The sequence below is a fragment of the Aquarana catesbeiana genome, linkage group LG04 (assembly GCF_042186555.1).
Source record: "Aquarana catesbeiana isolate 2022-GZ linkage group LG04, ASM4218655v1, whole genome shotgun sequence".
Taxonomy (NCBI): Eukaryota; Metazoa; Chordata; class Amphibia; order Anura; family Ranidae; genus Aquarana; species Aquarana catesbeiana.
The window spans coordinates 132,619,430-132,643,468 of NC_133327.1; the positions used below are offsets into that span (position 1 = coordinate 132,619,430).

The window sequence follows — 24,039 nt, forward strand, 5'->3', positions numbered from 1 at the left end:
AGCCGCAAAACCCTGCGCATATGAAACAACAGAAGGGCAAGGCGAGACATCTGATGAAAAGAATCTTTAATAGCGTCAACCACAAAACAAAGGGCCCTAGGCAGTTCTGCCAGATCCGGGACCTCTTCCCCTTTGATGACTTGTTTCACTTGGTCTTTAAGGGATTGACAGACGCCGATTGCCACCACTGCAGGCTGTGCAACTGCACCAGCCATGGCAAACGAGGCTTTGCGCAGTGTCTCCAGTCTCTTATCTGCTGGGTCCTTAAACACCTGAACATTGTCTACTGGACAAGTAAGACTCTTATGCCACGTACACACGAGCGGATTTCTCATCGGAAAAAGATATGACGGCATTTCCGACGGGATTCCGCTCAAGTTTGCTTTGCATACACACGGTCACGCAAAAGTTTATCTGGATGATCCCAGTCAGCATAAATAAGCTGTTCCAGCAACGGGTGCATAGGAAAAGTGTGTGAACCCTGGGGAGGTTTTAGAGAACCCAAAGAGGAGAAGGGAGCTTCAGTCGTCTCTGCTAAAGGTAATTTATAACCAAAACGCACTTTCAGTGAGTCAACTAGCAATCTTTTGCGACTGTGAAGCTGAAACAGACTCCTCTGGGATAGAATCCTCCAATGAGGAACCATCCTCCTGCCCTAGTGGGTCTCTCGGGGGCATATCCGAATCCTCTACCCACTCCTGATGTGCAGATGCCGGGTCCAGGACAGGGGAAGGGGATCTCTCACGCTTCCTCAAAGCCCGGGAGGAGGATGCAAACAAACTAGCTATTTTTCCCTCCAACCCAGCCAAGACTTTAGCCAAATTGTGCTTAGTGATGTATGCAGAGGTGGAGTGTTGGAGGTAGCTACAATGCCTGACGGGTCCAATGGCTCAGCTTGGTCAGCCGCTACAGGACTTTCAGGAGAGGATGATACTGTGGAGGCATGACTAGGGTGCTCAGACCCTGACCACTGCGCTTTTGCGCCCCTTCTCCCTGCTTTTGTCCCCTTCTTTTGGGAATACATAGTCCTAAGCACACAGCAGAGGTACTATTACCATGCATCTATTGCTGAGTTCAGTCTTAGCAATGGTTAATATGCTGCCATCAAATGCCACAGCAAGATGCTGAGTAGATGGGTCTGAATATGTCTGTAGCCAATCACCCAGCGCTTACATGCCCTTGGACCGTTTCTGTGTCCCTCCGTCACAGCTCTGTACACAGCTATGGCTTATGAGAAGCCGCCGGTCCACGCCACGCTGATCCACATGCACGCGCCCGCAGTCCCGCCCCCCGTGACAACCTCTCAGTCCATAAAAAAATGAAGGAGGAGAGCGCTCGCACAAGCAAGCGCGGCGACACACTTTGGGGATCCGGGGGGGGGGGGAGGGGGGGAGTATACTGATGCCTAGATTCTCCCTCCTTCTTCCCCCCTTAAGTGGCTGCTGCTAGGAGCTTAGGAGAGCAGACCCCTCCACAGGTACTGCTGACACAACTATCCATAGAGGCTAGCATGGGATGTTAAACACTAGGTATGTCACCCTCTAGTGGTTGAAAAAAATAAGAACAGGCAGACAACATCTACTCATAGAAAAAGAAGTCCATAGGAATATCCCAGGATCTTCTTTTAACTTACTATTCTCGCCGCAGGGTACTAACTGGAATACTCACAGTGACCCAATCTTCACCCATCACGACGGGTTGGAGTCATGCCAGACCTTCAAGGACGGGGGGGTCTCCTTTGAGTGTAGGGTCCACTGCCTTGCACCTGTATAGCGCCCTGCCAGAGTAAACCTATGGTATGAGAATGTGACCAAGGTGCTGGATCCCAGGGCCCAGCTCTCAAAGAGAAGCGTTACAGGCAAAACCTCGTTCTTCCGTACCGAGGCTTGGTTACCATACACTTTAGCCTTTCATTCTGGCTCTCTGAATCGATCCGATTGCGCAGCTCCTTGACCCTGACAGGCCCTTCTAGGGAGCTTTCTTAGCACAAACTTCAACTGTGTACTCCCTGTGTGGTAGGGGGTTATATAGGGAGGGGGACTTCCTGTCTGTAATTATGCCAGTGTCCATCACCTGAAGGTGGCGTATAACCCATACAGTTATTACTGTGGTGCTCTGTGTCCCGTGATGTACAAAAAATAAATAGTAATAAAAAAATTCCGGTATAGATCTGTCAATCACCATGAACGCTGGCCGCTGTCCTGGAAAAAAAATCCATGCTGGCTCCCACCGAATGACAGCTCCACTGTCTCCCACTGTTAAATAAACGAAGGGGCAGGGCCACTAGTTGATGTCACCGGGTGACCTCGCCCACTTGTGACGTCATTGACTGGGGCATGCTGGAAACAGAAAAAAAATGCTTAAAAGCTGCTGCTAGGAGTGTTTATCATGGAACCTTCAGCTTTCCTGCTACATAAATTCCTTACCTGAGGGTTCTCTCTTAGGTCTTTAAGTGTACAGTTCCTTTAAGAACATGAAGAGGTTTTTTTCTGTCAGAGAAAAAGTAGAAAACCTCTCCAAGTGCCTCCATTGTTAGCCTGTGAGGTCTCTCTGTGTGGTGGAAACCCAGTCTTTGAGTTGTCTGATTAGCTTTCCCTAGGTTTTCAAGTCCAGGTATTGCCTGTAAAGCACAGCTTACATTGAAAAAAGATGTGTTGTCCAAAGACGGATCTGTTGCACCAAATAGAAGCGAGCAGCTCTCCAAGCAGTGGTAGAAAGTGCTATTCAAAGCAAATCAATTGAGGTTTTTAGCAGGGAGTCCACTTGCCCCAGCAGTGATGGTGTGTGTGGAGGTTTCCACTTTCTCTTCAAAAAAATTCACACACAAATGCCTGCGGCTCTAAGCTTTTAAAATGTAATCTGCTGTTTAAACACAACAATTGGGAAACTGTTTTATTTAAACAACCTTTTGAAAGATGCTTTTATTCCGAGCTGCAGTTTTGTTTAGCTTTCATTAAGTGATTTGATGTCCGCGGAACACAGAGATTTATACACCCTATGATGAATCATTTCACCCTTGTGTGATTTCCATTTCTTATCATTATCCATATTCAGAGAAGGTAGGTAAATTTTGCTAGCAGTATAATTTTAACGCACCATTACAGCCCTGAATACAATCAGCCATAAACAACAGGGAAAGAGCACAGGTAGGATAACATAAAAGAGTGAAAGAGAAGAAAAAAATTTAAGTCAAAGTCAGTAGGTCAGTGGTGTCCCAATCTCTCCTTTACAGAGACTGGACCTGTAAAACCCATATCTAAAACCCATTGTCCTCTGAGAAGGTAAGTTCCTGATGAGGTCTCAGCTCCCATATTGCCACAGGGGTAATTATACTGTACTATTAAGGGTATGTTCAGATAGTAATGTTTGAAGCACCCATATGTTTTAAAGGGTGTTCTGAGTGCATTCTAAAAGCTAGTGTGGCACCTTTCTTCAACTCATGCCTTATTACCCATCATGGGGCTAAAGACGGCCATAGATGGTGCAATCGCTCGATTCCCCTACCAACACAGTCAGTGTTGATGGGGGAATCCCTCCTGCTGAGCTATTGTGTTCTCCTAGCAGGGGGGCGGAGGGAGCTGTCCCTGCCAGGAGAACACACAAACTGGTTGTACCCAAGTCGACCCAATCAACCTGTTAGGTACCTGGTAGTGAGCCTGACTTGTAGGAGAAGACCTCTCATACAACGCTGGTTCAAGAGCCACTGGAGTGGGGACAGTGGTCTTGTGAGCACAGTGGGGTAGGAGTGCCTGTTGAGATGAAAAGCTCTGATGCTGGAGCAGAGTAGAGATCCCTCCAGGGATGGCTGGACTGCAGGTGAGGTGGTAACAGGAAGCAGCAGGCTGTAGCGCTGAGGATGCAAATGCAGAAGTCCCTGGAGCAGGAGCAGAGGGTGCAACAGCACAGCAGCAAACGGCAGGCACAGGCAGGGTCAGACAGTCCGGATCAGCAGGTAGCAAGGCGGTTAATACAGCAGGCAGAAGCAGAGTCGGTAGGCAGGCAGAGGTCGGCAACGGTATTGGTAGATGCAGAAGCAGGGTCAGGCAGGCCGGGTCGGATTGGAGAAGAAGGGATGGTCAGACAAGCCGAGTCAAAGGGGTAATCAATCAATCAGGTACAGGTTAAGCAGATCCACAGAGCTGAGACGAAACAGCAGCGCATCCCTGCAGCAGGAGAACTTTTATGCACCTTTTGGCGCCAAACGGCGCTAATGCGAACGCGCGCGCGTATGTGCCGCGCACCCGCGCGCGCCCGAACGCCGCGCTGACGCACAGTAACAGCTGGAGATTGCTGTATTGCCCGAACAGGGGCGCGCCGGCGCATAGGCGTACGCACATGTGCTGGTCTGGTGCTGACAGATCCCTGACACAACCTGCCCATAGATGGTTCAAATCTCGGCCAGTTCCTACAGAATCAGCTGAGAATCGAACCATCTATGGCCGGCTTAAGACTTCTCTATTGTTTCAGAAGTGGAAAACTGATATCCCTACTCTCTCTGGAGGAGTGGGAAGATGTGCTTGCTCAAAATACTAAACTGATGATATCTGCTAGGGATAAATGTATCCAACTCAAAGACTTACCTTAAAACAAAGCCCTCCAGTGGTGTGCTGTTACCACTGACAGGGCTTCCATCTTCACCCAGTCTACCTTCCAAGTTCGTGGGCTCTCGCAGTTTAAATGGCCAAGCTGCGATGACGTCACTCCTGCGCATGCGCAAGGGAGTCACGGCTGTGGCACAGAGCCCTGAGCGAATGGCTTGAGTATGCGCCAGTGATGTCAACAGCTGCAAAAACAGTGAATATCTCCTAAACGGTGCACGATTAGGAGATATTCCTTGTACCTACAGGTAAACTTTATTATAAGCTTACCTATAGGTACAACTGTCACAAGCAGTGTTTACTATGACTTTAAAAAAAGAAAAGCTAGACTTGTCGATATTGAAGCTGAACTCCGGCATACGCACATACAGCTCCATCTCACCTATAGTTAGCAATAATAACCTCACAGGTTCTAACCCTTTTCCTTTCATGGAAAAATAAGTCCTTTGCTGCAGTGTGACTGCACTGAAGAGATTCCCCTCAATTTCCAATCTGAAAGGACGCAACTGGAGATCTCCACTGCATATAAAAATCTGAAAATCTGACAGACGTCCCCTCCTTTCCCTACTTTTTGCAAAACTAAAAAGTAAAGGTTTTGGAGAGAGTTGAACTTGTTGCAGTGACATATGAGAGAGCCACACTGGCCTTGGAAAGAAAACAGAGAGAGAGGCGCCTATAAGTGTATAATTAAACACAATTTAATAGCACATACAATGGGCAACTCACATAGGTGGGATAGAAACGGGCACATCAGTGGTCCCAAAAGAGGTCATCGGCAGATAGTCAACTCCTGTAGTTCCATCACTGTAATGCGCTTGCAATCACTGTCTGTCACCGCTGTATGGAAAGCCGGTGTTCTGCCAAGAAAGTTCCGCTCGGCGGATAAGGACCCCCCTCTAGGATCCGGCGGAAATAGCCGAAGGTGAATAGTTGAAAATCAGCTGTACATGGCGCCTGTAAGAGGGCCCCTCGCGGGCTCGCTTCGCTCGCCACGCTTCGGGCACGGCCTCGCTTCGCTCGCCAGGCTTCGGGCACGGCCTCGCTTCGCTCGGCTCTTTTTTATTCCCCCTCTAGGTCCACTTGGATGGTGGGGCTTGAACCCGGACCTAGGGCGCAGGCGCCGTGTACAGCTGATTGAAGATTTTGAGCTTCGGCTATCTTTGGCGGCTCATAGTAGTTCGTACTGCGCAGGCGCTGCGCCTGCGCAGTACAGGGGCGGGTCCTTATCCGCCGAGGGAACTTTCTCGGCAAGACACTGCCTGTGTGGTGGGGAGATCCAGAGCGAGGCTAGGAACGCAGATGGTAGGATAGTGTGGAAGGGTGACGTCCCTGGGATGCGACACGTTTCATGAGCATGCATGCTGCGGATGGTATGGCAACCACGCTTCTTTTTCAAGCTGATCAATAGGACTATAACAACTGGATATATAGCAAATACAGGGGGAGGAGCCATTGTAAAAAATGGGATCATATATAAATATTGGGATAAATCCGTAGAAAAGCACAGGGACTGGTAAATTCAGGATTAATATCAGTCAATTGCAAATTAAATAAATATAAAAAGGGGGGAACACCAATACATAAGGAACATAATGCATCATAAATAAGAAAGTTAATTGACACTGGTTAAGAACATATATGTGGTACAATGTATACGCTGCATGATACATAAAAGGAAAAATAAAGGAAAGATAATACTAAAAATCTAAATTAAATAAATAAAATGATCAGTCGAAGAGACATTGTTAAGACGATAGTGTATTTAATATAAAATAACAATGTAATTATAATAGGGGGAAGAATAAGATATTTTTGTAAAGTATAACGATGTGATATAATAAATAAAATGAACTACACTTAAAATTAAAATTGAAAATGTAATAATATAATGGTTACTCAAGAATTGGATATTACTGATGATTACCGCAAAGAGTATCTGGCCAGACTAGAACATAGCACCATCAATTCAACACTTGACCACAAGTGTGGGACTGTAGGATAGTAGGGCTATAAAGTTGGTAGCCGGGGAGCATAGAGAAGAAGTAAATAGTTCTAGGTCTACCAATAATTACAGATAAAGTTTTTTGCCCGCCACCCCCATAAGACTATTACCTGGAGGAAAATTAAAAATAAACATAAATATGAATGGATGTGATAATAAAAATAAAAATAAAGATTAAAATGATTGTGAATTTATGTATATACATATGTAATATAAGAGAAGAACTGTATTAAATAATGGTACAAAATGAAAACAGTCTAGAGGATAGTAGCGATTTTGATTCCTTTGTTCAAACCTCCTGGCGAGAGAACATCAAGATTATAAATCCAGAAGGTTTCCCTAGCACACGGTTTCTTAAAGCGTTCAGCTACAGGGAGAGATCTGGGTATCTGCTCGATCACCCACACTTGGAGTCCGACAGTGGATTTTTGGTGGACCTCCAAAAAGTATCTTGGTACACTATGGTGATTCTCACCTTTCTCAATTAATCTTCTATGTTCATCGAATCTCCGCCTAAGAGCACAGAGCATCACGGAGCATCATTACTATGGACTTTTATGGACTTTGTGACTTATCTGTGGGGAATCATTAATAATACTAGTGTTTGCGCCTTGATATATTTTTCGTGTTTACCTCCCTAGGACAGTCGCATATCACTGATGTGTAAAACAGCAAAGAAAAATGGCTGAACTACATGAACAATTTCCATGTAATACTGTTCAGCTAGGTAAGCTCTTGTTTGATGAAATTTCTCCTGTGATTGGCAAGCAGTTCATCAATTTATAATTAGCAAGGAAGGTGCATTTGGAAAGAGCGATACATCTGCAACTGAGACTTCTGTTTTATCATAATGCTAGAAAAGGTTTTTAATTAGGTCCCAAATGGGCTATCTGAGCTGAGTTCTGAGGAATTTCTTTGTACTGGTACATACGTATCTTCAAAGCCGTTAAAGATCTGCTAGCCCATGATTTGCCTTAAAGAGGACTTGATATAAGGTATACTTTAAAGCAGAGTTCCACCCAAAAATGGAACTTCCGCTTTAAGGGAAGGTGACCCCCTGACATGCCACATTTGGCATGTAATTTTTTTTTAGGGGGGGCGGATACCCTCATTTTAGAGGGTCCCAGCTCCCACTTCCTTCCGGCGCACCGCAGCACCGGAAGAGAGATCTTCTCTCCCCCCTACCTCTTTGCAATCATCTGGGACCCGTCACAGGTCCCAGATGATTGCCCTGCCAGTCACGACATGGCTCGTGCATGCACAGTAACAATACCAGCGCCACTGAGAGGAGGGGGAGACAAGCAGGGCTTCGTTAACCCGCATCGCTGGACCCTGGGACAGGTGAGTGTCCGATTATTAAAAGTCAGCGGCTGCAGTATTTGTGGCTGCTGACTTTTAATATTTTTTTTTAAGCGGAACTCCGCTTTAACATGCATGGTTTTGTCATGGCCGGGATACATACAAATTTTCATAATTCATGAAACAGTCAGCCAAGGAGTCGTCATTCCAGGAGAGCGTCCCCCCCCCCCAAACAGAAAAGGTTGATTAAATTATCTTCTAGTGGAGGGTTGAGGTCAATATACAAACATTATGTTGAAGCAGAGTAACCTGAACAATGGTGCCACCTGACACGAAACCAAACTAGTGTATTGAGATCCAGATAGCAGAGCCTTTGATTAAAGGAAAGCCAGGGTAAATAACCCCAATATTTCAAAGGGTGAGATCATCTCCTTAGAAAGAACCCAGTGTTGCTTTTCCCCAGACAATGGCAGAAGATGCCTAGTTAATTATACACTAGAAGGACACCAGTCACAAGCTGAAACAGAACTAAGAGTATATGTATATATATTATGTACCTATATAGATATGAATATATAATATGTTAAATTACAATGTTGCAACGCATTTTGTAAGACTCAATGTGTACTGTAGTCATCCATGTATTTGACAAGGATTTGGCACCAGTCTGTTATGGTTAAAAGGTGATGTTGTTTAATTCCATAAATCTCTGTCAATCTCAATATATTTGGTTAGGTAGAGATTTCTTATAGCCAGCAAGGTACAGGAGATGGGGACAGCAAAAGGCCAGCAATCACCATATTATATTAACATGAAACATGTTAAAACACATTTCATAATAACACTAGACATCATATTCTGATTACACCTTTACCATGATCACAGATTGGTTTGTGAGAATCAGGGCAGTTACCTACCATATTTGGAACCAACCAATCATGACATGGTAAACATGAAGTGAGGGAGGTAACCATCCAAGACTTTGCATTATACAAAGGGGGAGACACAGATGATTCAAGAGAGAGGACCACAGACCCACACGCTGACATACACCCTCTGGATGAACACAAATTTGGTAATAAGTGACCACTCCCCATCTCTCTGGACATTGCTGCTAGGATGAATCGAATATACATCCTTATCTTTTAACCACTTGACAACTGGGCACTTAAACACCCCTCCTGTCCAGACCAATTTTCAGATTTCAGTGCTCTCACACTTTGCGACGCGGACAAGCCAGGAAAGTACAAATACCCCCCAAATGACCCCTTTTTTGAAAGTAGACATTCCAAGGTATTTAGTAAGATGCACGGTGAGGTTTTTGATGTTGTCATTTTTCCCACAATTCTTTGCAAAATTAAGGTCCCCCCCCCCCCACAAAATTGTCATTGTAATAGGTTATTTCTCTCACATGGCATATATATACCACAAATAACACCCCAAAATACATTCTGCTACTCCTCCTGAGTATTACGATAGCACATGTGTGGGACTTTTTCACAGCCTGGCCACATAGAGAGGCCCAACATGCAGGGAGCACCATCAGGTGTTCTAGGAGTATAAATTACACATCTAACTTGTTCACTACCTATTACACTTTTGAAGGCCCTGGAGCATCAGGACAATGACATGTAACACTGATGTGGCACTGAAGACAGATATCACTGATACATGGCACTGGTGGCATTTGACACTGATGTGGCACTGATGACAGATAGCACTTATACATGGCACTGATGACACGTGACACTGCTGACAGATGGCACTAATATGTAGCACTGATGACACGTGGCACTGATGACAGATGGCACTAATACATGGCACTGATGACAGATGGCACTAATACGTGGCACTGATGACAGATGGCACTGATATGTGGCACTGATGACACGTGACACTGATAACAGATGGCATGTGTCACTGACAGGTTGCACTGATGACAGATAAAACTGATACGTGGCACTGATGACACGTGGCACTCACAGGTGGCACTGGGGACAGGTGCCACTGGAGGAAGGGTTCACTGGAGGCAGGTGGCACTGATAGGTGGCACTAGGGACAGATGGCACTGACAGGTGGCACTGGGGACAGATGGCGATAGGGACAGATGGCACTGATAGGTGGCACTGGGGACAGATGGCGCTGTGTTGTGTTAGTGTAACTGTTTTTTTTCACTCCCGATGCAGCACAGAAGCTCTACCTCCACACACGCTGTCTCTGTGTGAGGAGGGATAGCCGGCAATAAGAGATGATCTCATATGTTTACATATGAGATCATCTCCCATTGGACACTCCGATTGAGTGCTAAATGGCCGCTGTGATTGGCCATTTAGCACGGCCAACACAGATTTCCCCCGCCGCGCGCCCGTGGCGGCACGCAGGGGAATGTAAACAGGAGGACGTCCAGGGACGCCCTCCCGAGAATTGAGCGCCACGCTGTAGCCATCTTTCGGCTATAGCACGGGCGCAAAGTGATTAAACAGTGGTAAGATACTGACCATATAATTATTGATAATATTTTCTCTTCCCAAAAATCAAAGGAATTGTATCTTACTGTATACATTGTATCTTATCCAATACTGTGTGAAGGAAAAATTATAAGAATCGTATTATACTGTTTACATTTTATCTTATCCAATACTGTGTGAAGGGTAGTTTAGTATTTAAGAATTGTCCCACGTTATTGGTCTTGTGTGTTGAAGCCGCTTGTGAGTGAAATCAGGATCAACCTGTATTACAACAAATCTGGCGCCTGTGGTCCCAGGGAAATTATTTATCGCCCCATTCAATCTGGTAGCTATGTTAGATATTATCAATTTGAAGGAAATATTAATTTATCTGTTGACTCCGCAAAACATACTTTGTATTCCTTCCAGCTGGAGAAATTCAGAGGATTGTTTTTCCAAGCGACAAGAGATATTGTGTTTTTGAACTTAAGGCGCGATTACCGCAATGTTTTTTTTTAACATAGTCATTTGGACTACCCTTGGGTTATTTATCAAATATTAAGGAAAATAGTTTTATTGCCGTGTTGATGTCTTTGGCAGGGTGTATGAAATATTAATCACCAGAAATCCCGGTTCTGTATGAAATTGTATAATTATACTTGTAAATTAATACAAATTATTTAATTATTAATTTTATTGGGAGATATTTATACATTGGTAAGAATTCCCCATAGATTAACAAACTCTTAACTTTATCGGCGTATAACACACTGTTTTTTCCCCTTAAAATCAGGGGAAAATTGTGGGTGCGTGTTATCCTCCGATCCCCGCTGATTGTGAGCAGAGCGAAGCGAACACCGCCCACATATACAAAGCCGAGCGTACTTGGCTAGTCTCGGCTCCGCTCACAGATACGCCCAGTCTCGTCATTGGACCTGTGTTATGTCCATCATAGGGGCGGGACTGCGAGAGGAGCCGAGACTAGCCGAGAGTACACCACGTCCGCTAGTGACGAAACGATGTAGGCAGGAGGAGCCACGTCCTGACGTCACCGCTGCACGTCCAGTCCCGGAAGCTACGGGCTGTTTGGAAGCCGGCCAGCTCAGTCTTTTATCTTGCTTTTTTACATCCTTTGTGCTGTAAGTGTCCATTTGTCTTTTGATACTTTAATAAATGTAAAGGATTTACGCTATGTGGAGCCTTTTGTTTTTTATGGTGACAATATTGCTTATCCACTGATCCTTCCACTGACCTCTGCTGACCATTCCTGCTGACGCTGAGGAGTCCGGTGCCTGTCAGAGAGATCCTGGGCTGGGGTTATAGCCACTCGCTCAGTGTGGTCCCCTATAATAAGGGACCACCGTTTTCTGGTAAGCGGCAGCTTTTTCTGTGGTGGAGGATATACCTTTTCACTTATCACTTGAATGTGGAATTTCACCAAAACATCACTTTCTGGATCAACATGTTTACTGGACTTTTTATGTTTCACTATATGGATTCATCCTTTAGTAACACTGATTAACTCCGGGGGTTTCTTCAATCCTTTTTTATATTTCACCCAGTCATTGGAAATTTTAATTTTAATTTTGCTATTTTTTTTCTTTTTTAACAATACTCAATTGTATTGATTTTTATGCACTTCAATATGTATAATTTATAGGTAGATGCATTTAACTTTGCACTTTCTTCTTAAGTTTGTGTCACTTGTATAACAATTTTTTTGGCACCTACTATTGGCAACATATGTTAATTGATCTTTTCACTATTTAGCGTGACTTTCTGTTTTTGTATATTTGTTCAGTGTCGTATATAACTTTTTAGTTGCAGCTCACTTTTATTTTTATTCCTATCCTTTAGCGCAGTATTTTTTATATCCAGTATTGATGTACAGTCATCTCTACAGTCAGTCAGTGAGTAACCAATCAACAAGCAGAAATCATGTGCTGTAAGCTCTAGCAACTAACCAGTGAGCTGTAATGCGTGTTGTAACCTCTACAGTCAGTCAGTGAGTGGTAATGATATGCTGTAACCTCTGGCAACCAATCGCAATCCCTGCCTGATCTGATTCAGTAAACTGATTTTGAGTCTAGCTGCTATTTATTGTATGTCTCAGAGCAGGTGGAGAGCGAAATTGCATGGAGGGGGGCCCAAAGAAATGTTTGCCCAGGGTCCAATCAATAATAAAGATGGTCCTGCCCCCATTGACACAGCCAGTGTTGATGGGGGAATGCCTCCGGCTGCACTATTATGTTCTGTTGGTAGGGGGCGCAGAAACCTCAGCCGGGAGAACACAATGATTACTGCTAGAGGCTATAGCCACCGGCAGTAATCGCATGTAAAAAATCAGACATGCTGGTTGTACCCAAGTCGGTTGAGAGATTGACTTGGGTACAATCAGCCTGCCCATACATGGATCAAAATACAGCCAGTACTTGCTGAACTGGCCGAATTTCAATCCATGTATGGCTGCCTTACAGCGGTAATAAAGTCCGCTTTGTGATTTTTACCTACAGGCAAGCTTATTATAAGGCTTACCTGTAGGTAAAATGAATATCATCTAAACGTGCACTGTATAGGAGATATTCACCCTGGATGCAGGCGGTGACGTCACGATATGCCGGACCTTCAGAGCTTCGTGCAGGAGCCGGGGGGTCCCACACAAATGCGTGTGAGTGAAATCATTGCGGCTGCAGCCACTCATAGAGCCAGAGCTGGGGAGAAAGACTGGGGAAAGACGGAAGCCCTGTCAGCGGTGACAGCATGCTGTTGGAGGGCTTTATTCTAAGGCAAATGTTTCACAATGTGCTAGTATGCGATGCATACTAGCACATTATGCAATTGCCTTACAGGTGTTTTTTTTTTTGTTTGTTTTTTTAACTGCCGTGGTTTATTACCGCTTTAACACTTTCAGGTATGTATTACCTCTCACAGCAATTAGTCTACTCCCCCTGTTAATACTTACATCTGCTTTTTTTCCACAAGGATTGAAGGATTTAACCACCTTTGTTCAGGCTTTATTCAGGGTCGGTATCTACTTCCTGCCCTGCCATTCTGATGCCTCTGCAGTTCTTGGTTATGCTTACAATTGTTTGAAACAGATCAGCCCTTTCCTACATCCTCCCACCTTACGAATTGCTAGAAGGTTGCAGAGTTGTGGTCCTGTTAGTGGGGGAGAGGAGACTGAGGAAATGCTTCCTCCTGCCTGCAGCAGAGTAATGACATCATCTCAGCCTAGGCAAAGTCATTGAAGTGGATTTTAAGAATGGCTTTTTAATGATAAAAGGTGGAGCTTTTCTGAAAAATGTTACTTTTTACCTGGAATCCCTGAGCATACTACTTCTCCTCTTATTCTGCCATTGAGACTGACAGCTGCCAGCTTCAGTTGTTTATTGTGATATGTCAAGAATGTATTCCTTCACAGTTACTGAAAGGTCAGCTCAAGGTAGCCAGATTGTAAATGTGTCTGCTGTGCAACTTTCAGGATAAGAATGAAGGATGATAGACAACAATTCAGACACTTGCTTTTCCTTTCATACCTGCTCATTGAAGTATTAGTTGCAGTCTGATTCATTGCTACAGACTAGACCCTAGGTGGTTCCTTTACTGCATTCCACCTTGACATGATTTCTTGAGTTGCTATAGGCAGCTATTATATTATATGACGTTTTGCTGGAGTGGGCGTAAGGTCCGTAAAAATAGCTTTATAATGGTTTTATTTTCCTGTCATTGCAGGTGATTGCAGACGTTGCATGTGGAAATGCCAGTTCTAATACCTCCTCAGGTGGGCGGCTGGTGACATTTGAAGTTCCAGAGAACACATCAGTGAAGTAAGTTTTGATATACAATGCTCATATGTTAAAGCTGAACTCCAGGCAGGTATAAAAGACACCTATTAATGCACCTCTGTTCAGGGGCAGACTAAATAGAAGATCATGGGACCCCCTGTGATCCCCACCTACACGCAAGCCACACCTATACAAAGCCCCGCCTACATAAATCATGGGGCAGACACAAAGGCACATCACATGGCACATAGCAGAACACAGGGCACATCACAGGGCGCACAGCAGGGCACATCATGGGGCACACAGGAGGGCGCATCATGGGGCACACAGGAAGGCACTGAGCACATCACAGAACACAGGGCACACAGGAGGACACATAATGGGGCACACAGCAGGGCACTGAGCACATCACAGGGCATGGGGCACATCACAGGGCACACAGCAGGGTTTATTATGCTGTACACAGCAGGGCACATTATTGAGCACAGCATGGTGCATCACAGGGGGTACAGGGCACATCAGGAGGTACACAGCAGGGCACATCACAGGGCACATCAGGAGGTACACAGCAGGGCACATCAGCAGGTACACAGCAGGGCATGCCTCACATCACAGGGCATGTGGCACAGTAGGGCACATCATTGGGAACAGGGCACATTAGGCGGTACACAGCAGGGCACATCACAGAGCATGAGGCACACATCCCAGGGCACAAGGGGACACTGTGGGGGGGTCGAGAGCACAGGGGGCCACTGTGGGTTGGTGGAGGGCACAGGGGGACACTGGGTGCGTGGAGGGCACAGGGGGGACACTGTGGGTGGGTGGATGGCACAGGGGGACACTGTGGGTGGGTGGAGGGCATGGGGGACACTGTGGGTGGAGGGAGGGCATGGGGGGACACTGTGGGTAAAGGGAGGGCACAAGGGGACACTGCGTGTGGGTGGCACAGGGGGGACACTGTGGTTGGGTGGAGGGCACAGGGGGGACACTGTGGGTGGGTGGCACAGGGGGGACGCTGTGGGTGGGTGGAGGGCACAGGGGGGACACTGTGGGTGGGTGGATTGCACAGGGGGGACACTGTGGGTGGGTGGAGGGCACAGTGGGGACACTGGGTGGGTGGATAGCACAGGAGGGACACTCTGGGTGGGTGGAGGGCACAGGGGGGACACTGTGGGTTAGTGGAGGGCACAGGGGGGACACTGTGGGTGGCATAAGGGGACACTGGGTGGAGGGCACAAGGGGACACTGCGGGTGGGTGGAGGGCACAGGGGGACAATTTGGGGGTGGGGGGTGGAAGGCATGGGAGGAGACCATGCGGTGGGGACTGTGGGAGTTACATGGGGCCTCCTGCGGTCCTGTTGGGGCCCGGGCCCCCTACACCTGTACTGGCTGCCATGTCGCCTGCTCCTGCGACAGGACCCTGATAAGAAAAAAAACAGCGCCTCACCCGATGCCTGTAATACCGCGCATGCATGAGTTGCACTGCGCTCTCTGAGTGGACAGGCAATCTTCTGGGACCTGTGACTTGTCCCAGAAGATTGCCGAGAGGGAGGGGCCGCCTAAGGGGAGAGGAGGAGTCACCTAGGCGGACTGAAGTTGGAAGCAGGAGTGGAACAGGAAGTCCCTCTCAAAACTTGGCACCCATTCCCCCCCCCCAAAAAAAAAATTACATGCCAAATGTGGCATGTAAGGGGGCGAGGAGTGCTTAAAGTGGAAGTTCCAACAAGGAACTAACAAGGAATATGCTAATAGCATGGACAGAGCGAAGTGGCAGAGATTTTAGAGAGATTTCCTGTGTCTCTAACTACTTCATCATTATCCAGCCACAGACTGGGGAAAAAACAGGACTTGGTTATATTACTTAATTGCAGTAAAGTGAAATCACATCTCTTGCCCTGCCAGACAGGCTGTGTGGTGGAGCTGTGTAAATCTCAGAACTGTATTGACAGAAATACAAATGTTTTAATGGGTAAAACAGCTCCAGTATATCTATTTCATCGGTGTATTGTTCACCTTTCAAATGGATATCAGCTTTAAAGTCGTTGTAACTTAAATAAAAGACCCATTTCCTTTAAAGCAGTGGTTCTAAATTCCTGTCCTCAGGGCCAGATTTGCAAGATAACTGAAATACATCACAGGTGATATAATTTGCTGCTCAGTGATTGCAGTATTCTAGTCTGCATCTCCCCAAGGTAATAGTAAAAATCTGGCCTGTTAGATGGTCCTGAGGACAGGACCCACTAACAGGGAGAACCACTGCTTTAAAACATGTTAAACCACATAGTACTTGTGCAGTGTCATTTTTCCTTTTCTATGCTGTAAAAAGCCTGGTTGATCCTGCCTGTTCCTGTGTCCCCTTGTGTGTCCTGACCACGGTTATCATGGCTGCTGATCCCTGATTACCGCGGTCAGTTTATGTGCTTCCGCCAGCCCGCTGCTCTCCTCTCTGCCCTCCCACCCTGCCTGTCAGCTCTTGTGTGTGAACCACCCCTGCCCGCCCCTTCTACTGCGGTTCCGAGTGGCAGTAAAGTAACTGCTCACAATTACTGCCAGCCCCTCTGCTAGGACAAAATGTACTACACAGTGTCTTCTTTTTTTTAAATTCTCCTTCTAAATGTCTTTTTCCACCTCACTGATCTGCGGTCACGTGACCACCCAGCAGACATCAGAGGGGGATCTCAGCCCCTCCTTCTGTTGTGCATAAATCAGGGAAGGAGAGCAGGGGGCAGTCACGTGACCACCCACCAGGTGTCAGCGTGGGATCTTAGCCCCTCCATCTGTAGTGCATAGATCGGAGAAGGAGAGCGGCGGGCGGTCACGTGACTGCAGATGGGCAAGGTGAAATGAGGTATTTAGCAGAAGAATTTAAAAACACCACAGACACGGTGTGGTACATCTTATCATAGCAGAGGGGCTGGCAGTGATTGTGAGCATTGCCTTTACAACACTTTAACTATACAGAATCATTGACAACATTTTCTTATTTATGTTTGGCAAGGTTTGGCCACCAGCAGTTGTCCAGCTACAGAGGTTCAGGAAACTCTCCCAGATGGTTATAGGAAACCTTGTATTTCATTGTTGTGTACACTGGCAAGCAGCATATTAAAAGAGAAGTATGGCCAAAGGGTTTTTGGTCATACTTCTCTTGTGGGTCACAGGAGTGCACTTATTTTTGCTCTTCTTTGAACCAGAGTCAGCTTATAGCAGCTTATAGTGAGCTATTGGTTGCCTATCAAATGACGTCACAGAGCCAATCCAGGCTCTGGAAGGATCCCTGCTTGATTGACAGCTGGCGTTCAGCATGTGGCTGAGAGTGGAAGTCAGCTGCGCTAGTCCCCTCTCCAGCCCGCCCTAGAGGAGCACAGCGGAGGGTGGTGACTGCCAGGAACTTCTCTCTGCTATGAACAGACCGAGAACTGAGTGATCAATGGTCATGTGATCTCTCAGTACTTATTCTTAGAACTGATAGTGCAGCATTGAGGTGAGTATGGATGTTTATTATTTTCTTCCATAACTCCCAGACTTCTCCTTTAAGGCTTCTTCCTCTGGGTTCATGTTGGACTTTTGCTTGTTTTCAGTTGTTTTGGCAGAGGGAGGGGTGCTATGGGAAACATAGAATAGTGTGATCAGCATGAGCAGTTATGTTTGCCCAGCATGTTACTGACTGCTGAATTTGGATGTAGCCTATTAGATTGCCAGCAGTTGGTGAACTCACATAGATCATTAAGTAAAGCAGTGCAAATGGAAATGATAAGTCAGTGATACAAAACAATCAATCAGGAATCTTTCACTTTAGTAAAGTGAACTGTTGGCCTGGATATATGGTTTTCCCAGGATTTGGGTGTCATCTGCGGAGTCATTCTTTACCTTTTTTATGGAGAATAAGGAACAAAGTGTTTACCATGCCTGCACTTTATCAGCATAATCAGCAGGTTTTGTTGATCCAAGTGAGGACTGACAGATGTCTCACCTCCTGTTGTTTTCAACATCTGCCAGTCTGTAAACAGCTTTAGATTCAGAAGGTACTAGAACCTGGGGAACTGGGGGTGCATTATGTTAAATCTTTGTGCAGCCTGCTGGGTGGATATGTATGTAAGAGATGGCAGTAGCAGTGTTATGTTACAGAATAACTAGAAGCCTGAAAAAAAATGAATGCAACCTCATCTAGGGATTGGTAAACTTCAATATATTAAACACTCTTTAAAAGAGAAGCATGGGGTATATAAAAAAGATTTAAAAAAAACCTTATACTCACCTAGGTGGGTGCAGCATCAGTCACTCACCAGCTCTCTGTTCTGTCCCTCCAGCACTCACTAGAGCTCTGAGCTGGAGAGGAAAGGGAGCAACTGGCTCAGTCTCACAGGGGCACAGCTGAGAGGCTGAGCCAGCTGCCAATCCAGGCATCTGGGTGGATCCTAACTGTAAAGTTGAGACCTTTCTCCAGCCTTGACTGGCTGAGGGATGTCAGTTGACAGCGGTTTTAGTCTGCTGTCGTCTGAAAACGGGTCACAGGAGTGCAGAACAAATTGCACTCCTGTGATCCATAGGAGATGTATGGCCAAAAAAGCTTTGGCCATAACTACTGCTTCCCTCTGCTGCTTCTGTGTTGTCCTTTCTTCTCCAAAATAATCTTTTGTTTAGAAGATCACTCCCTGGGAAGGCTCTAGATATATTTTTGTATTTTAATTGCAACTACATTTTTGACATATGAAAATGATAAGAAAAACAGGTGTATTGCCAAAAAAAATAGGTCACTATCTTGTTTGTATGCTGTATGCCTGGAGTGGAATTTATCCAGGTTGTCAGCATCCTTGCTAACTTTTCATCTGACAATTAGATGTGACAAGCTGATACCTTCCTGTGTTCTTGAATCCCTAGAATCTCCCAGGATGCTACTGCTTTGCTTATTCTGCTATGGAAAGTGACAGCTGTAGGCTTCAACCAGTGTTCCCTTATAGACGGCCGGAGTGTCACTCTACTGCAAGCTCCAGGAGGCCTTGTCTTTCCAGAAGAAATGCTAACTCTTGGAAACAATCATTTCATTGGTATGTAGGCTACTGTCCACATTTTTCTGTGTGTCGGTTTCTATTTTGTGTCCCTTCCTACTTGTTTCTCACACAAATAGTTTCAAGGGGTCTTTGTGATTTATGCCGCGTACACACGAGCGGACTTTCTGGCAGAAAAGGTCCCGACGGAACGAATCAGTCGGACATTCCAATTGTGTGTGGGCTTCATCGGACCTTTTCTGTCGAAAAATCTGACGGACCTTAGAAATAGAACATGTTTCAAATCTTTCTGACGGACTCGATCCCTATCGAAAAAAACGTTTGTCTGTATGCTAGTCCGACGGGCCAAAAACGACGCAAGGGCAGCTATTGGCTACTGGCTATTGAAGTTCCTTTTTCTAGTCCTGTCGTACGTCATCACATTCGAAACGATCGGACTTTGGTGGGATTGTGTGTAGGCAAGTCGTCGGAACTCCATTGAAAAGTCCTTCGGAGTTCAGTCTGACGAGAAGTCCGCTCGTATGTACACGGCATTACTGTCATAGGCAGCACTCTGTAAACACTGGAAAGTAAAAATATTAAAATAGAAATCAAGTTCATACTCATGGTCATCTGAATGATTCATATCAACACAGTTTAATACAGTAAACATTCTTTATACATTGGGAGATATATGTCGTCATGTGCACAGTGAAGATTACACTATGTTAAACAGTACCAGGTATACATCTAAGCAGTTTTACCCACCAAAGTTTGTACATGACACACGCTTCTCATTGCTCAGAGATAGCATGTAAAATATGTATATCAGTTATAAGAGAACTTCTACACATCAGACATTGTTGGAAACTTTTTGTACCAATGCTAAGTTTTTTTGTGTCTTGTCACCTGAATAATCTGGAAACTGCCTTCTTTTCTTAAAGTGGAGCTTTACCCATAACAAATTGATAAAAATAATGTTCTCTAGCAAGAAACAAACATTCCACATTAATAATTATTCTACCAAAATTAGTGTGTGCTGTACATTGCCTCCAGCATTGCTCCTGTTTCTTCTTGCTGGAGGCTGCCATTTTGCTGAAGCCCAAAGCGCATGAACAGCATGTGTCCTTAACCAAACTGTGAAACCATCAAATGTCTGGTGTCATAACTCATAACAGGTGCAGCATCATGGCAGTTGCAGATCAAACAGAAACAGCTTCCTTGGCTGTAAAGGATAGGAGGGTTTAATTCCACTTTAGGGCTGTCAGCAGATCTGCCTCTACAAGCTCGGCAGTGCCTAAAAATGGAGAGCAATTGAGCATGTTCAGAACAGGGTGAGACAATGGGGGTGGATTTACTAAAGGCAAATAGACTGTGCACTTTGTAAAGTGCAGTTGCTACAAGTAAATGAGTAGAAGCTCTGCTGACTTCCATCATCCAATCATGTGCAAGAAAAAAACGCTGTTTTTTTTATTTTCCTTGCTCTCGACTGGGTATTTTTTGCAAAGCTAAGCCTTATCTCATTTACCAAGCTCTGGAGTAGCGCACAATCTTTTTACCTTTAGTAAATCAACCCAGTGTTTTCCTGAATTTTAAATAGTATAGGCACTATTTTTTTAATGTTTTACATAGCTATACCTGCAAAAGGGGCCAGCCTGAAATGATCTAGTAAGACTTAATTTTCTGACTAAAGTTCCACTTTACGTAAAAATTTGAAAATAAGGAAGAGAACTCCTAAAACAACCCTTATTTGGTAACCAGTGGAAAGTCCACTGGAAAGTCCCAATGTAATTATTATCGGTGAACCTGCAGAAACTCCCAAACCTAGTCAATCTGAATACAAAAAGAATATATTACATATTGAATGTACATCCACCTCCGAAATATCCCACAGTGTAATTAAAAGACAAGTTTGACAATGTTGTTTTTAAAATGACTGGGAGGAGCAGTCCCATGGAACCTGTCCTTATAGTTTGTCCAATATAATTAAATGGACATATGAGCAAATATGAGCACTGATGATAGTCCCAAATCAATGATGACGGACCTTCCAGCAAATCAAGGATGTCAGTGAGCACTGACATTGTTGATTTGTTGGAAGGTATATCTGCTTATGTGGGTAGTATATTGAATATAGAAACTTCGAACACTATCTGGTTGGAGAAATCATGCTACTTGTAGATGCAAGATAAAACACAGAAGAGTGTGCAATATAAGTTTAGTGTATATTGGACACTTATTAAAAAATAACGAATGGCAGTTCACATAAATTCAATAAAAATATGCTTATCATTGATCATAAGTCCTGGTCTCAGCAAAGGCAAGACATCAGGGCATTCACATAGGATTGACAGATGTGGAACCTGTAACAGCTGAGAAGAGCATCAGAAGGCTCCAGTCTAAGTGCAGCATTATAGATAATGTGAATAGCACAAGACAATTGGCAATTCGCTCAGAAACAGCTGGGAAGAGCATGTAGTGGAAGATAGAGGTGATAGTTGATCAATTTAGTCGCTGTCTGGGTCAAAATCCAAAGCATACCGCTGCTATCTGAGTTGTATATGGTGTCCAGACAACCAGGGAGCCAGGAAGTGATGTCAAGGGGGCGTGGCTACACATTTTGAGGTGTCTGCCTCTTTGTCAAGCCTTGAGGCTTGAGTAAGTTGTCAATTGTCCTGTGCTATCCACATTACCTTTACTGTTATTCTTCACTAAGATTGGTGCCCCCTGGTGTCCTTCTCAGCTGTTACAGGTTCCACATCTGTCAATCCTGTGTGTATGCACTGATGCCTTGCCTTTGCTGAGACCTGGGCCTTTGATCGATGATAAGCATATTTGCACTGATTTTATGTGAGTTGTCATTTGTTGTTTTTTTTTTAAATATGTACGACTTCCACTACACTTTGATTGCACAATCTGCTGTGTTCTATCTGCAATTATAGAGGTCTCTTCGGTCTCCTGGAGGTGCTGCATAAAGATGTTCTGGATTCAACAAAAACGTATCCTCACAAGCTATAAGGATCTGTTTATGAACTATACACCACAGACTTCTCTGGACATTTGTATACTTTTCTCTGAATTCCCATATGCAGTTGTGGGCTAAGAACCCTAGTTATCCCTTTGCACCATTGTCATTGTGTAATTTTACTTTTCATACATGTTATGCCCTGTTTTGCTGTTGATTTATTATTTTATTTTGTGACATAATGGTTTCCAAGCCCTGATGCAGTCCTTTACTACATTTCCATTTATTAAGTTACACGTTGGCCTTCAGAACCTTAAAGTACAGTGGACCATCCAAGGGACCTTCTGCAAACCTAAACAAACAGCAAGGGTTTTTCTTAGAAAGTAGTGGTTTCCTTCATTGAATAACATATAAACTAAATTCTGGTTCTTATAGTAGACTTATAAAGAAGAGTGTTATTGAGTACAAGTGATGCCTCCACTCTCACTATTGTTGTATTGATCTTTATAGAGTGTTCTCTACCAGGGAATGTAGACTTGTACTGATTTTCATTTGTCAACTATCTGTTCAACCCAGGACTGGTAGAGGCTCAAGCTAGAAATTGTTTTGTAATCTTTTGATTGTGTCACACTGCTCTTTGTTAGTGACTCTGTTGCCTCCTAAACAAAGTAACTGGGACTGTGATCAATGTTCTCTTGAAGACCTAAGCTGTATAAATAATATTGTGCATCTGACACACTTCTGACACTCTATGTCACTACATGACCTAGTAATAATTTAAAGTGTTACTAAACCCACAACAGTAAAATCAGTCTGTATATGCAATAAAGCATGCTTGTTACACTCACTTTGGAACGTAAGGGGTTAATCACCTGCATTGTGTAAAACGGCAGTTGGATCCTGTCTTCTTTGATCTTCTCCTTCTATTGGCCCCAATCCATCTCCTTTGGAGTCACTCTGCACATGCTCAGTTTGGTGTGTATTGCTAGAGAGTTTTTTTTTCTTGGGAGGGTGCATGTGATCAGCACGGGGAAAATCAGCACTGTCCAGACAGAAGGCCAGGGGTCGTCTAGCCTCATAGAGCAGTCACAGGAGAATGAAAACTCCTCCAACCAGCTTTAACCAGACACTGATAGAAGTCACAAGACTGCTATATCCTGCTGATGAGAAAAGGTATTTAGCAGTTTATATTTACTAAAATAATTGCATTTCCATGTTCTAAAATAATTGCATTTCCATGTTCTGTGTACTGTGGGAGACCGGATATAATGAACACGGGGTCCTAGGTTTAGTAACACTTTAATTGTCACTTTTTTCCTTTATGTAATTCTGCGTATGCCTTGTGTTTTTCTTGTAGAGCACTTTGAGAAGCTACTTTTAAAAGGCACTTTATATAAAATAAAGTTTTTCATTATTATTATTATAGTAATGATGTAAAGGCTGGTGGATAGAACCATAGCACACATTGGGGAACCAGAAAAAAAATACACTTGGAATTCTGTCGGATGCAAAAGATTCAGACAGCATAGCTCTTCAAGAGCGCACAGATCCGATGCTTGAGGGGTAGGATAAGTAAGCATTAATACCCTCTTATGCAGGGAGGTCTTTTTTATTTTCTATCAGCAGCTACATTTTTTTCACGTGGCATGGAGATTCAAACCATCACCTGGAATGAGTTGAATAATTCACATATAGTTTAGAATGCCTTGTTTTATTAACCCTTTTTTTTTTACACTTTTTCAATCATTGACCTGGATTTTTAGAAGGTACATTTCATAGGCTACACAAAAATGAAACCTTTCAGTGCATACAGGGAGCATAACTTACAGTGGGGCAAAAAAGTATTTAGTCAGCCACCAATTGGGCAAGTTCTCCCACTTAAAAAGATGAGAGAGGCCTGTAATTGTCATCATAGGTATTCCTCAACTATGAGAGACAAAATGTGGAAACAAATCCAG

The 24,039-nt window shown here is 44.5% G+C and overlaps 1 protein-coding gene across 1 annotated transcript in view; it reads left to right on the forward strand.

Annotated features, from left to right (window-relative positions):
* Positions 1–24,039, forward strand: part of DNER (delta/notch like EGF repeat containing) — a 360,320-nt gene that overhangs the window by 231,126 nt on the left and 105,155 nt on the right. Inside the window, exons 3-4 of the mRNA XM_073625661.1 lie at positions 14,079–14,173; positions 19,010–19,176. Coding sequence (XP_073481762.1) covers positions 14,079–14,173; positions 19,010–19,176 — 262 coding nt within the window. The remainder of the gene's footprint in view (positions 1–14,078; positions 14,174–19,009; positions 19,177–24,039) is intronic.